The 15,149-nt window shown below is 33.6% G+C and overlaps 2 protein-coding genes across 2 annotated transcripts in view; one reads left to right on the top strand and one right to left on the bottom strand.

Annotated features, from left to right (window-relative positions):
* Positions 1-4,658, top strand: part of UBA5 (ubiquitin like modifier activating enzyme 5) — a 31,775-nt gene extending 27,117 nt beyond the window's left edge. Inside the window, exons 9-12 of the mRNA XM_052639419.1 lie at positions 1,489-1,624; positions 2,822-2,897; positions 3,047-3,153; positions 3,679-4,658. Coding sequence (XP_052495379.1) covers positions 1,489-1,624; positions 2,822-2,897; positions 3,047-3,153; positions 3,679-3,762 — 403 coding nt within the window. The 3' untranslated portion in view covers positions 3,763-4,658. The remainder of the gene's footprint in view (positions 1-1,488; positions 1,625-2,821; positions 2,898-3,046; positions 3,154-3,678) is intronic.
* A 3,549-nt stretch (positions 4,659-8,207) lies between these two features.
* The window catches only part of NPHP3 (nephrocystin 3), a 52,252-nt gene continuing 45,310 nt past the window's right edge, over positions 8,208-15,149 (bottom strand). The window contains exons 22-27 of the mRNA XM_052643499.1: positions 14,495-14,570; positions 12,701-12,828; positions 11,182-11,422; positions 10,072-10,197; positions 9,362-9,477; positions 8,208-8,399 (exon numbers count right to left, since the gene is read on the bottom strand). Coding sequence (XP_052499459.1) covers positions 8,219-8,399; positions 9,362-9,477; positions 10,072-10,197; positions 11,182-11,422; positions 12,701-12,828; positions 14,495-14,570 — 868 coding nt within the window. The 3' untranslated portion in view covers positions 8,208-8,218. The remainder of the gene's footprint in view (positions 8,400-9,361; positions 9,478-10,071; positions 10,198-11,181; positions 11,423-12,700; positions 12,829-14,494; positions 14,571-15,149) is intronic.

Genomic DNA, 15,149 nt, shown 5'->3' with positions numbered 1-15,149 from the left:
GGGACTTCCCCAGTGGTCCAGTGGTTAAGAATACCCTTGCCAATGCAGGGGACACAGGTTCAATTCCTGCTGTAGGAAGCCAAGAGGCAACTGAGCCCATGTGCCAGAACTACTTAGCCGGCACTCTATGCCCCACATGCCTCAACTATTGGGCTTACATGCCCCAGCTACTGAAGTCTGAGTGCTCTAGGGCCCATGTACTGCAACAAGAGAAGCCACTGCAATAAGAACCCCACACACTGAACTGGAGAAAAGCCAGTGTGCAGCAGTGAAGACCCAGGGTAGCCAAAAATAAATAAATAAATAAATAAAAACTTAAATAAACAATCAGATTTAAATGTAAGGGAGCAAGGGTGCTTTGTGGCATATTGTAAATGCACTATACAGCTGGTCCTTTATTTCCTTGGGTTCTGCATCTGCAGAATCAACCAGTTGTGGATCCAAAAAAAAAAATCCATACAGTTCCAAACAGCAAAATGTGAATTGCCACAAGCTGTTAACTGTTTATGTAGTATTTGCATTATATTTAGAACTATTAAATGGCAACCCATTCCAGTATTCTTGCCTGGAAAATCCCATGGACGGAGGAACCTGGTAGGCTACAGTCCATGGGGTCACAAAGAGTCGGACACGACTGTATGACTTCACTTTCACTTTCTTTTTACATAGCATTTACATTATATTAGATATTGTAAGTAATCTAAGTGAAAGTGCTCAGTGCTTAGTTGCTCAGTCATGTCAGCCTCTTTGTGACTCTGTGGACTGTAGCCTGCTTCTGTCCATGGATTTCTCCAGGCAAGAGTACTGAAGTGGGTGGCCATTCCCTTCTCCAGAAAATGTTCCTGACCAAGGTGTCGAACCCTGGTGTCCTGCATTGCAGGCAGATTCTTTACTGTCTGAGCCACCAGGATGATTTAAAGTATATGGGAGGATGTGCACAGGTTATCTGCAAATATTGTGCAGGACTTGATTTTGGGTATCCTGGGTTGAGGGTGTTATGGAATCAATTCCTCATAGGTATGGAGGGCCAACTATATTTTGATCTGGTAGTGATTATTACATGAGTGAATACTTCTGTAAAATTTTATTGAGATTTAATACAAATTTAAGATAGCAAACTTTGCAGTGTCATATATAAAAAACTTTTAAAAATGAGATTTAGAACCATATCTCAAAGATGTTTCTAAGATATCTTTGATATCTCACATTTGAACTTCTCTGAAATTAATATGCTTCTTAATGTTGTTGACATGTCATAGTTTAATTGGTAGCATTTTATCTTTATTACAGGTTCAAAAAATAATAGTGCATTCTGTTGTTTAATTCAAGAAAATCTACTATAAGCCAGGCCCTATAAACAAAATAAAAAAATTGTTTTCTGGGTTCTTGTTACAGAAATCATTACCTTCAAAATAATTTTTTTTAAAGTATCAGTTTTTTCTAATATTTTTATGGTTTTGTTTCTTTAAGTCTGCTTTGTTTTTCTAGGTTTCTGTTAAATTTTGGTACTGTTAGTTTTTACCTTGGATACAATGCAATGCAGGATTTTTTCCCTACTATGTCCATGAAGCCAAATCCTCAGTGTGACGACAGAAACTGTAGGAAGCAGCAGGAGGAATATAAGGTATATGTCAATGTGTCACAGTGCATGAGAGATCATATTGCATAGGACAGAAACTTAAAAAAGAAGAAATAATCATTTAGATTTGGAATACAAGGTAAATGGATTTTGGATTTTTAAAGTTCTAATTTATTCGCCATGCTTTAAAAATGAAAATTTTGTTCAAAGTCCTTTCTTGTTTTTTTGTAAGATAAAAAGCCTGTCCGAATTCCATTTTTAAATTTTAATTTTTTAAGCTAAAATATGGTTGCATACATATTATGCTAGTTTCAGGTGTACCACGTAATGATTTGACATTTGCATACATTGCCAACCGATAACTGTGATAAGTCTAGTTATCATCTCTTCCTATACAAAGTTATTAAAATCTTGTTGACTATATTCCCTATGCTGTAAATTCTATTTCTGTGACTTATTATATAATTATAGGTTTAGACCTTTTTGTTCACTTCACTTATTTTGCACCCCTACCTCTCCTGTGGCAACATTATTTGTTCTCTGTATCTGTGAGTCTGTTTTCCTTTCGTTTTGTTTTTAGATCCTTTATTTAAGTGAGATTATATGGTGTTTGTCTTTGGTTGTCTTATTTCATTTAGCATAATGCCTTGTAGTTCCATCCATGTTGCAAATAGTAAATTTTTTTATGGCTGAGTCATATTCCATTGTATATATATGTACCACACCTTCTTTATCCAGTTATTTTTTGATAGACATTTAGTTTACTTCCATGTTTTAGCTGTTATAAATAATGCTGCAATGAACATTGGATTATATATCTTTTGAGTGTTTTTGTTTTCATTAAAAAAAGCAACCAACCAGGAGTTAAATTGCTAGATCACATGGTAGTTGTGTTTTTAGTTTTTTGAGACACCTCCATACTGTTTTCCAGTGATTGCACCAGTTTACAATCCTGCTGACAGTGCACAAGTTTTGCCTTTTTTCCACATCCTTGCTAACACTTGTTATTTGTTGTCTTTTTGATGGTAGTCATTCTGACAAATGTTATCTCATTGTGGTTTTCATTACATTTCCCTGATGATTAGTGATACATGTCTGCTGGGTCTCTCTGTGTATTGTGTAAAGTCTCTGTATGTAGACCTTAGAAAAAGTCTGTCTGAATTCTTGATTCTGATCAAGTCTGAATAATGCTTCAGAGAACTGAGAATGAGTAAAAACACTGAAACTGTTTGATTTCTACAGAAAAAGGTAGCAGCACTGCCCAAACAGGAGTTAATTCAAGAAGAAGGAGAGATAATACATGAAGACAATGAATGGGGTAGGAATTGTTTTATAAATTGAAATGGCAGCAAAAAACATTCTTTTATGGGAGGGAATCTAATTATTATTAAGATTATACAAGTTTTGAATGATTATTGCTCATTAAGTTCCTTGAAAGCAGTTTTAAGATTAAGTTTAACTTTACAGGTATTGAGTTGGTATCTGAGATTTCAGAAGAGGAACTGAAAAATTCTTCAGGTCCAATCCCTGACTTACCTGAAGGAATTATGGTGGCATATACAGTTCCCCAAAAGGTACATCTAAAATCTGATTTACCATAAGAAGATATAAGAGAAAATGTCTATTTATATTCTTATATCTTCAACCTATTTTATAATGCCAATGCAGAATTTATTATTTTAGATATTTTACATTAAGATTTGTGAGAAAGGTATTCAGTGTTAATATGGAAATGTGCACAGCACATTTTAAACTGTTTGAAAATGTAGACATAAAATAGTTTTGTTCATTCGTTGATGGATCGGTGAAATAGATTTTGATTAAGACTATCTTTTCTGTATATTGATAGTTTTAGCCACGAAACCATTTAAAAATACCAGTTCAGTAGAGATCTCAAGAAAACTGAAATTATTGCCTTGTGAGTCAAAAGACTGGTAGAGAAAATAAAGGACTTTATCTCTCCTAAAAATTAGAAGGCATATTTATTAAAGAAGGTTTACTTCGTAAATTTTTTGAACATAGTTATAGCTTACTGATATGTTCCTAAGCATCAAGAACTTTGATTATTTTTTCACCATGTTTCCCTCATTTATTGATAGCAAGAAGATTCTGTACCTGAAGTAACAGTAGAAGATTCTGGTGAAAGCTTGGAAGACCTTATGGCCAAGATGAAGAACATGTAAATAATGGACTGGCCTATATTTTATTTCCTATGTTTAAACCTGTTCCCTTGCAATTAAAAAATCATTTAAAAACTGAGAAAACTTAACATCAATTGATGTGTAATCTTCACTGAGTTGTTATTAACTCTTTGGAAATACTGTGACTGTTGCTTCTTGCTCCCCTCCTTTAACTAAATCAGAAACTCTCTTAAAACTCATGTTTCATTCTAGTAAGAAAACTTCAAAGGATTAATTGTAGGTTAGCCACTGAACTGTTTTGACCTTTGGGGTGGCGGGGTGAGAAGAAAGGACCAATTTGCTGGTATATTCCTTTTCTTTCCGATAGATAGAATAGTGTGTGATCAAATACAGGGAAAGAACAAGAGGAACAGCATGTTGATTATTACAGCCAGCGGGCACATACTCATTGTGTTTGGAATTGCTCTCTACAAGAAAATTGCCCACTACTACTAACTTGAGCAATAGTGAATTTCAAGTTGTAAACCTACAAAATAAAAACATCCTCTCAAGTGTTTCCTGATGAAATATAAGGTGAAATGTAGGCACTGGAAAAGTTTGTAAACTTGTGATATATATAATCTAAGCAAGACAGGCAAATAAAAAGAAACTTCCTTCATGGATAGTCAGATAAAGATATTTTCAGGATGTACAAATTGTATTTCTGTACTAAGAAAAAGCATATCATCTGTCTGAGTCAGTGTGCTTTACTGAGGAGCAAAAGATAAGTTTAGGCTTAAGATCACCTAAATTGTACCCATCATATGGGCTACCTTCTAATACTTTACTTTATTCAAATTTGATTCCCTGGGTAATTAGTTACTGGCAAAGGCTTGTCCTGGGTAGCAGATAATAAATGAAGCCTAAATTACTTCTGAAATGATTGACGTGTATTTTCTTCACAGGGAAGAGTATCATTTTCCCTGATCATTGTAATTTGCTAAACTGCTTTTCTCTGGAGTTTGCATACAAATAATGAAGGCTTAGAGAGCCTCGGTTGAAGTAAATTCCTAATGGTTTGGAGACTAATAAACATGCATGGGTAACCATTATCTGTAGGCTGTTACTGTGCTTGTCTCCTATTTTGATGATTTTTTTGCTTTGAAGAGAGAATGTCTAAATTCTATCTCTAGGGGAAAATGTAATTAAAAATTACAGGTACCCTTCCTATTTATGAAATAAGATTCTACAAACTAATTTCAGAAAGTGCCAAATATCAAATATGTTTAATATATTAGTTTTGAGATTTTAGGGTACTGTGATTCTTACGTTTACAGTAATGTCAGGATGTATGGGGATAGCTTCCTAGGCTTGAAATGTATTTATGTTGCCTTGGTAGGTCATTGCAGTTATTTAAAAGCTTAGTATATTCATCTGTAAAATAACTTTTCTAGTTCATAGAGATGCTTTGAATTTCAGAAAAGAAATGCAGTCTTTCTAAATAACATTCCTTTGGTACACTAATTTGGTAAGGCTATACTTACAAGTTTAAGTTTATATAGTTTGATAAATAGCTAGAACCTGCAATCTTTAAAAAAATTTTTTTATTGAGGTATAGTTGATTTACAATGTTGTGTTTATATTCAGGTGTGCAGCCAAATGAATCAGTTATACATATTAGAACCTACTATCTTCTAAAGATTTTTTTTCCTGTTCTTAATTTGTACCCTGCTGGTATCTTATATTTTATAAAATCTTATCTAATTTTTTTCTTATATCTTCCATTAAAGTTATTATTTTAGCAGAAAAAAATCTGGTAACAAATATCTTTTGTAATCTAGAGTGCTCTCTTGACAGTCTGTATGTCATGAAAATTTGTATATGTAGACAGCTGACTATGAGAAATTAATCATCATTGGATTTTACATTACTAAATAAACCTATAGTGTTTGACCAGATTTATAACACTGTTGCTTCAAGTGTGAAAGATGGAAACACACTCCCAAAATTGCCGTAGCACAGATACTCTAAATTAGAGTAAAACAAACAATATGTTTAACTTTAATCCCTTTTTAATTTAACGGGAGGTTAATTCATAAGTTCAGTTCAGTTCAATTCAGTTCAGTTCAGTTGCTCAGTTGTGTCCAACTCTTTGCGACCCCATGAATCGCAGCACGCCAGGCATGGTACTATTCAAATGTTTTATGTAGTAAAAAAAAAAAAGTAAGTATTATGAGTTTCTTTATGTAAAATATTACTTCCTGAATACCTATAAACACTGATCAACCCAAAAATGTAATAAATATTTGAGAATATTAATGAAGCTTTAACTTCTCCCATCACGTTTTTTTTTGTAAAGTATTAATGAATGAAAATTAATTATAACTACCATAGTTTCAGTTCAAGCCTTCCAATTCAGATTTATAATTATTTTAAACCTATGCTTTTCATGTTAAAGGTGTATATTAAAGTGCACATAATATTCCTTTTGAGAACTTCTTTTTTTTGGCCATGCAGCATGGCATGTGGGATCATAGTGCTCCCTATAGTGGAAGCATGGAGTCCCAACCACTAGACCTTCAGGGAAGTCCCTATTTTTATCTTTTTTTAAGTAGGTATTCTACATGAAAACATTTGAGTTGGTAGTATAATTAGTAAGATCAAAATATAGTCTTCTTAAAAACTATATTTAAACTTAAACCTTTTGAAATAATCACCCCTCAAGTATAATTAATAACTTAAAGTCACTTTGAATAATGTAAGTTTTCACTTTTTGTATATTTTTCAAGTGCAAATTTTGTAGGAACAAACAAAAATGCATGTTATCCTTTTGCTAGTTTTTCCTTTTTTCAGGCTTCGTCTAGGATATCAATCTCAGTTTATTTTTTAAAGTTTAAGGCATTTAAATTTAATGTATGTATTTAATGAATGATGTGTTAAATTACTTATACCACTAAATAATCAAATTTTAAACTCTAAAAGGTTAATTCTAAAATCAGTCAGTGTCCTAAAAAAAATAAATAAAAAATAAAATAAAATCAGTCAGTGTCTGATATATTTGTGAATTCAATTGCTTTGTGCCTTTCATAGCTGGCAAACCCAGAAATATGTGTTATGGTTGTAGTTAATCTTCTTTTTTCCCCTCTTGTACTTCTGCCAGAAGGGAGAATAATGATGCTCATTTCATAAGATTCTGCCTCATTTACTAGGTCACCACTCCAGTGCCTTAAAATTAGACCACTGTTTCCCAAACTTCTGTGCATATGAATCACCTGAGAATCTAGCTACATTGCAGACACTGATTCAGTAGGTCTGGGGAGTGCCTGTCTGAATTTTTACTAAGTTCCCAGGGTAATACTGATGATTCTGGTCCACAGACCGCCTTGAGTAGCCAAGCCTTAGAGAACATAGAATCCTAAGGAGTTACTGAAGCTCAAGTTGAGCAAACTACTCAGTGAATTAGCAAACTACAATGCTAATTCTTCTTTTTTGTAGTGTTCAACATTTTTCTTAATTATGTAAATATAATCCTTTTGTATAAACTGGAGTGGAAAAAAGAACTTGAAATTTCACCTTTATTTTAAAATTGTGAAATATGGTTATCACATCTTTCACCTTTACAATTAATACATACTGGAATGTTACAAGTATTAAAATTGAAAATCTTATTATATATAAATACATAAATGGCATGAAACAGTACCCCAGATTGGCAATATTTATAAAATCTATAAAAATATTTAATTTTCAATATAAAATGGGCAACTAATTTGAGTTCGAGATAAATGAAGAGGTAGATGTAGGCCATTTAAGGAAGAAGGCCGTGTCCATATTTTGGGAAAAGTTAAAAGAATGCCAAAGAGCTTGATTTGTTACTGCAATATTGACTTCAGTTTGTGCAAGGACATTCTACACAGCAAAAACAATATACAATGTAGAAAGCACAGAAAACAGTGGGCTTAGCCATATCTGCTCAAGGAAAAGGTAGAATAAAAGAAATGTAGCAGATTCCTAATACTAGTTCATTTTACAGAAGACAATTCATATGTCCCATAAACATTATCCCTTTATTCCAAAACTTTTCTTTGAGGTAGACAACTGGGCCAGACTGCTACTGAATAGCAAGATGAGGAATGGTGAGGCTAAAGTAGATTTTGAAAGATAAGAATCATGGAATTCTTGAACTCCTTGTGTTAACTGCTAATAAAGAGTTATAACTGCTCTTACAGAACAGAGGCCAGTCTATTCTCCATGATCAATTAATTCTTCATGTTATCTTAGGATTCCAAGGTGTATATATTGGTTCCCACACAATAGGAACGGTAATTCTTTCAAACAGCTAAAATTGAAATAGCCATGACTCAAACTTCAGTGTAGTCCAATATCATACAAATAATCAGTTAAATCACACAAAGTAAAAAATTTTCTTAACAGTTTTTATAAATTTTAAATTCTAAAGTTCCAAATGTTTATTTTTTTAATCCTAAGGTGCATTTCCAATGAATTGTAGTTGCTGCTGTCACCTTTGTCCTTGATGAAGGAAAAGATTAGGAGAATGGGTTGTTTTTAAGCTAAATGTATCTCCACTTGATGAGTGTTGGGAAGGAGCTTTTCCACCCAAAAGTGACGTTTCTGCTTCTTTTATTTCCATTGCCCTTTTGTATAGTTCAGCAGCTTTTTCAAAATCCCCTTCTTCATAGCTTTGGGAGAAAAAAAAATTCTCAAAAATTCTCAAAATTCTCTTTTAACAATTCTAAATAATCTTATAGGATACAGAAAAACAAGTTGTGCTCTTTTTTTCCAAGCTGAAGACTGAAAAACTGGAGGTTTTTATTATTAGATTTTCATATAGAAAAAGTTCTATTTGTTGAATGCTTTCAAAATTTTCTAAAATGCCAACTATCACAGGATTTCCAAGATTATTTCAGCCAGTTGCTAGTCATTTAACCATATGACAAGATAGAAATAATTGAAAAAAAAATCCGCCTGAAATCTACCCAGAAGTGCTCTCCACCTCACCTTGTGTAAAACCCTACAGCCGGGTTTTCTGTGCACTGTAATGGTGAATGGTCCCACAGTGACATGCGAAAGGCAGCTTGACCCATTACTTGGAAAGAGTCTATGGATCATTTCTAGGTTTTGTGTTTTGCCTAAGAAATGATCTTACTTTATATTTTAACTTCAGTTTGTAAATTTTACTCTGCAAGAAAAGTCCATTTTCAGGCAAACCAATAAAACAGAATACTCAAATTCTTTTTGTCTGCTGCCAAGTGTCTTATAGGGGCACCATTAAGACTACATTGTAATGGGTACAGTGAAACTGCTAAAGGAAGTTAGCATCCTGAGGTAAACAATGCAAAAGTCACCATGGTAAATCCACTGAGCATAGCAAACTGCCCAGATTACCCCCAGAGCCAGTTAGCTGCAAATGTAATCCATCCTCTTATTTGTCATGATACTCTCCTCTACAGAATAGGTTGTGCCACCGTCAATTTCACTTCTGGATATTATTTCAATGTGTCTTGAACTAGATCAGCCAAAAATAAACCCTCTGTTCCAATAAAAAGCATATCAGCAATAAATATTTTGTGGCGTTCTATGATGAATCAAAGATGTCCTAAAAGGGATTTTGGCTAATATGAGGAAAGTGAAGAATTCTTACCTAAGCACAGCTAAATTTTTTAGTGTTTCTCCAACTCGAGGATGCATCCGACCCAAGCTGTCCTCGTAAATCTTTAATGCTTGTTCATATAACGGCAAGGCCTCAGTGTGTTTTTTCTTATTAAAAAAGAAACAATGTTCATTTGAACACATTGGGTTTCTGAAATTACTTTTAAGGTACTCTAGACTGAGCTGACCTACTTGGCTAAACACTTTAAAAGAGTTAATATCCTCCTACAAGATGTAGATAAACATTAATTTAGGAGTAATCATAATTGGAGAAGTAGTATAATAAAATTCAGAAACTTAAGTTTTAGACCTGGCTTGGTAACAACTGACATTAATCCAATTATATAAGCACAAACTTCTTTGCAGTACCTCAGGGTACCATATCACTTACTCATGACAAGAAAATGATACACCTTAGAAATAATATTACATAAAGAGATGTAGGGAGTCTCCAGAAATAAATAAGCCTATGCAATGAACTAAACACAGTATTTCACACTAAGAAGAATGGACTGTCTTACAGTTGTAACTTTAATAATTTCCCAAGTATTAAAGGGAACATTAGTAGATAACCTTAAATGTCCTTTAATTATTTTTACTGTGTCATATCTAATACATGTTTACCTATATCTAATACATGTTTACCTATATTTCATATGTTAAAACTATTCATTTATAAAGTGTTATAGTATGGGAACTTACCATTTGGCTATAAAGAACAGCTAAATTCACCAAGGCAGTAGCTACACTTGGGTGCTTCGGGCCAAAGGACTTTTGCCGGATTTCAACAGCCAGCTCATACAAAGGTACAGCTTTGTCAAGCTTCCCCTAAAACACAAAAGTGAAATCTAACAAAAATATTAAAGCAATACATACTTTATGATCAGAGCTTGTTCTATAAATACAGTTTTATGGTAAAAAGTAATTTTGAGGGAAAAAGTTCAGAAATATTTCCTCCCAGTTTAATGGATAAGTTTATGGATATCTGAAATCTAATAAAATGTGTAAGTAAAGCTATACAGAATATAAGAACATTTTCTCTGATAACTCAGAAAGTTCTTTAGGATCACCCATTATAACTTTCTGGTGATGTAAACACATGCCAGTTAAAGTATGTTTGCTACTATACGTAATCTAGAGGTAGCATCAAAGTTTTTATTTTAAAACTCATTTTCCACCAAATACTTCCCCGATTTTTCTGATTATTTCTTTTTTACTTGAAATTTAGGTAGAAATAGCAACAACCTTTATACTGAAACATCAACTTCAGTACTAGGAGGGTTAGCAACAGTCCCACAAAGTCTATACAACTCTAACCACACTAAATGAAAGCAGTTTTTTCTCCTGATTTTCATTTGTTTTAAGGACAGCTATAAAAACTCCAAATATCACTTAGGCTAGAACTCTATGGTAAAGAATGGTTACATTTAACTGCAAGCAAAGAACAGAAAAAGTGAAATGGTCATTTCATTAGCTATGGAGACTTCTTCAGTCCTGACAATTGGGTGATTTGTTATGTCTGTGGTAGCCTAACACAGCAAACTTAATACTGGTTGAATTTTAGAACTTCTGAAATGTAAAAGAAGAATAAGTTCTAGTTAGAGTGCTGACAAATGCATTTGTATTTAGAATGTATTGTTAAAAACTAAACTAGGACCTTAATTTAGTTAAGTCTGAAATAATTAAATCATTGTGATTTAAAAGCTGATAGAAAATAATCTATCCATCAGAAGATAAATTGTTTTGCTTACAGCAATTATGGCTTAACTGGTATATTATAAAACACATGTAGGCATGCTATGGATTACTTACCATTTTCTTGTATAAGATCGCAAGATGCTTTACCGTATAAGCCAAAGAAGGGTGGTCAGGAGCTAATGCTCGTCTCCGAATGTCTAAGGCTCTTTCATAAAGTTCTTCTGCTTTGTCATACTGTTTCTTTTCATTGCACAGAGCCGCCAGATTATTCAAAGACTGGGCACAGTCAGGGTGATCTGGTCCTAGAACTCTCTCCCTCATCTCCAAGGAACGCTTCAGAAACTGGTCAGCTGTTCTATGAACAAAAGACCCAGATGGTTTAAACTATTCTCTAGAAGTCAGAACCCTAGTCCTAATTAGGAGGAGAACTGAAGTACTTTTATTCTTAAATCCAAGATAGTTAAAATGAAGGATTCAGCTCAAAATCCTCTTCCCACCTCTCATCTCTTTCTGCCCTTTTCCAAAAATTAAATATGCCTTCCTGGTAGTGTGAGACCCTAAAGTATTTGGATAATTGTCTCAGTTCTCCACTTCACTTCTAAAAGACAAACTCATAAATAGTTTCCAAAACAAACTTTTTATATCTTAAAAATTACTAAGCCAAACTCAAAGGATTTTGGTATTCTTTCTTTCTCCCTCCCTTTGGAGTTAGTACTAAATCTGGTTGAGTTTTTTTTTTTGGTATTTTGGTTGCATTGTGCCATGCAAGATGGTTCCCTGACCAGGGGTAGAATCCGGGCCTCTACAGTAAAAGAGCCAAATCCTAACCACCAGGCTGCAAGGGAGCTCCCTAGTACTAAATAAGTTTTAATTAAAGAACCCTTTGTGGGACTTCCCTGATAGTGCAGTGGATAAGAATCTGCCAGCCAGTACAGGGGACACATGTTCAATTCCTGGTCTGGGAAGACTACATATGCCCTTGGGTCAAAACTACTCAGCCTGTAATGTAGAGCCTGGGAGCTGCAACTACTGAGCCTGTGTACTACAACTATTGATGCCCATGTGCCCTGGAGCCCATGCTCTTTAACAAAAGAAGCCACCGCTATGAGAAGCCTGAGCACCACAACAAACAGTAGACCTTGCTCCTTTGTGAAGTGGGCTAAATATTTGTATTTTTTCTGTTATCCAAAATGTCAAGTCTATTATATTTTGCTGGCATACAAAGAAGTCCAAAAAACACTCATTTATCATAAAAGAGTCTTTTTGAGTCTACATCCAAATAAACTGAAGAATAAAATTAGCAGCCATCTACATTCTTTTCTTTATTTTCCCTCAGTCCCAAGTTTGTTCTTATGTGAGATCTTTTGTACACTATCTACACAAACTCACTTGTTATAAATATATAAAATACTAAGGAAACTACAGAATATCTTTTTAGTTACTAAAGAAACAATGTGAAAGGAAACTGGAGAAATTGTCATGGTCTTTGTTAAATGTGGCCATGTTCATAACATATCATACATGAAAAATTCTGTCAGTTTTTTCTAGCTTGGCTTGATAGAAATGTAAGACAGCTTTGCATCTAAGAGATGAAATGAATACCTGTTTTCAATATTAACAGTATGGTACTCACTCTAGGTTGTTCTGAAGATAGTAGAGCACACCCAGTTCATTGAGGGTCCGAGCATTGTCAGGTGTATCCTTACCTAATGTGAGCTCTTCTAATTGTAGGGCCCGTCTACGTAAAAGGGAAAATCCATACTGGAGAAACACAGAAATTCACAACAATCATCAAGAAAGTGCAATCTCTGATTCTGAAGCAATATACTAGGGTTCTGAAAAAATCCTTTCTCCTTTTGTTTCCTTTAAAGTAGATTACAATTACTTTAAGTATACTGAATTACTCTAATGATTATTAAAAATATACATACTTCCCAGTGACATCACATTCTTAAATTCATTTAAAACTATTTTGTGAAAATGACTATGATATTTTAGCAAAATGAACAGAATCCCTAAATGCATCAAAAAGATTAGGAAACAGAATTAATGTGCATATATTTATTAACCCTATTACTAAACATTTAATACCAGGTACTACTATGGTTTTTCCAGTGGTCATGTATGGATGTGAGAGGTGGACTGTGAAGAAAGCTGAGCACTGAAGAATTGATGCTTCTGAACTGTGGTGTTGGAGAAGACTCTTGAGAGTCCCTTGGACTGTAAGGAGATCCAACCAGTCCTTTCTGAAGGAGATCAGTCCTGGGATTTCTTTGGAGGGATTGATGCTAAAGCTGAAACTCCAGTACTTTGGCCACCTCATGTGAAGAGTTAACTCATTGGAAAAGACTCTGATGCTGGGAGGGATTGGGGGCAGGAGGAGAAGGGGATGACAGAGGATGAGATGACTCGATGGACGTGAGTCTGAGTGAACTCCAGGAGTTGGTGATGGACAGGGAGGCCTAGCGTGCTGCGATTCACGGGGTTGCAAAGAGTCAGACACGACTGAGCGACTGAACTGAACTGAACTTAAAACTGCACATAGCACTTGCAACTAGTAGACAAGTAAGTCCTGGAAATCAAATGTATAGCATAGGGAATAACAGCAACAATACTGTATTATAATCAGCAAACTTGCTAAGAGACTAGATCTTAATTATTCCAACCACAAAAAAGAAATAATTTTGTGTTGTGATGTTATGGTGTAATCATATTACAATATATAAATGCATCAAATAAATATGTTGTACATCTTATATTTATACAATGTTAGATGTGAAATACATTTTAATAAAAAACTGAATATAGCATTTTAAGTTAAAATAAATATGCTATATTTATCAGTAGCTTAGAAAAATGAAAAATTTTTTGCAATTAAGGATAATAATTTCTTGGCATTTGAATGTAACATTAAATGTTTACTAAATTTCTTTTATTCTCTTTTCCAGCTCTTTAAAAAATTGAAACAGCTTTTAAGTTCATCTTCTAAAATCTAACCTTTATAATTTTTGTTAATTTTTATTGGAGTATAATTGCTTCACACTAAAATCTAGTCTTTGGATTATATAGTTCTACTTTTTAAAAATTAAAAAAAAAAATTTCCCCAGCTTTATTGAGATATAATTGAAATATAAAGCTGTGTAAATTTAAAGTGTACAACATGATGATATGACATATGTATATAGTGTAAAATGATTACCAAAATATATAGTTCCACTTTTTAAACATATACTAATTTGTACTTCTCAGTGATACTAATATTTAAACATGTATTTTAAATTAGAAAATATTAATTAGTATTTCCCTAGAAATCAATTCTTAAAGTCAAAAGTTTTTAAATATGTGAGATTTATGCATCTACATTACGATACGGAGATGTTCTTTTCCTTTTTGTTCAAAATACAACACAAAAGAAATCTCTCATTACCAAGTTGCCTTTTCTCCTTGCAGCTTTCTGACGAATTTTAAACGATTTTTTCCTAAAATGTTCAGCTTGTTCATATCTTAAAAAAAAAAAGAGTAAGTCAAAGGAAAGCAACATGTCCAAAGTGTCATACTTCAGTGAAATAAAGCACCAATGTAAAGTCTTTTTTTCGCTAATTAAATACAACATTATTTCTAGAAGTGATAGTCATATGGAATGAAAAATCTTAAACAAAAACTTTCACAAAGCAAAATCTAATAAATCTAGTCCTCCAAGTGGGCTTCCATGGGACTCAGTGGTAAAGAATCTGCCTGCCTATGCATGAGATGCAGGTTCAATCCCTGAGTCAGGAGAAGGGAAAAGCATCCCTGGAGAAGGCAATAGCAACCCACTCCAATATTCTTGTCTGGGAAATCCCATGCATAGAGGAGCCTGGCGAGATATAGTCCATGGGGTCACAAAAGATTCAGTCATGACTTAGCAACTAAAAGAACACGTCTTCCAACTAGTTGACATTTAACTATTTTTTAGCTGATTAAACTCAGTTTGAGTTTAAAAGGCAATCTCTAAAATGCAATCCAATTAAATGAAAATTCAAAACTTTAGTTTGCTATATCAACTAATTTTTGGTCACATAGAAATGGGAAATTCACACAAA

Source organism: Budorcas taxicolor, chromosome 1 (assembly GCF_023091745.1).
Source record: "Budorcas taxicolor isolate Tak-1 chromosome 1, Takin1.1, whole genome shotgun sequence".
Classification (NCBI taxonomy): domain Eukaryota; kingdom Metazoa; phylum Chordata; class Mammalia; order Artiodactyla; family Bovidae; genus Budorcas; species Budorcas taxicolor.
The sequence above is the reverse complement of the archived record's forward strand: the minus strand, read 5'-3'. Positions and strand labels throughout refer to the sequence as shown.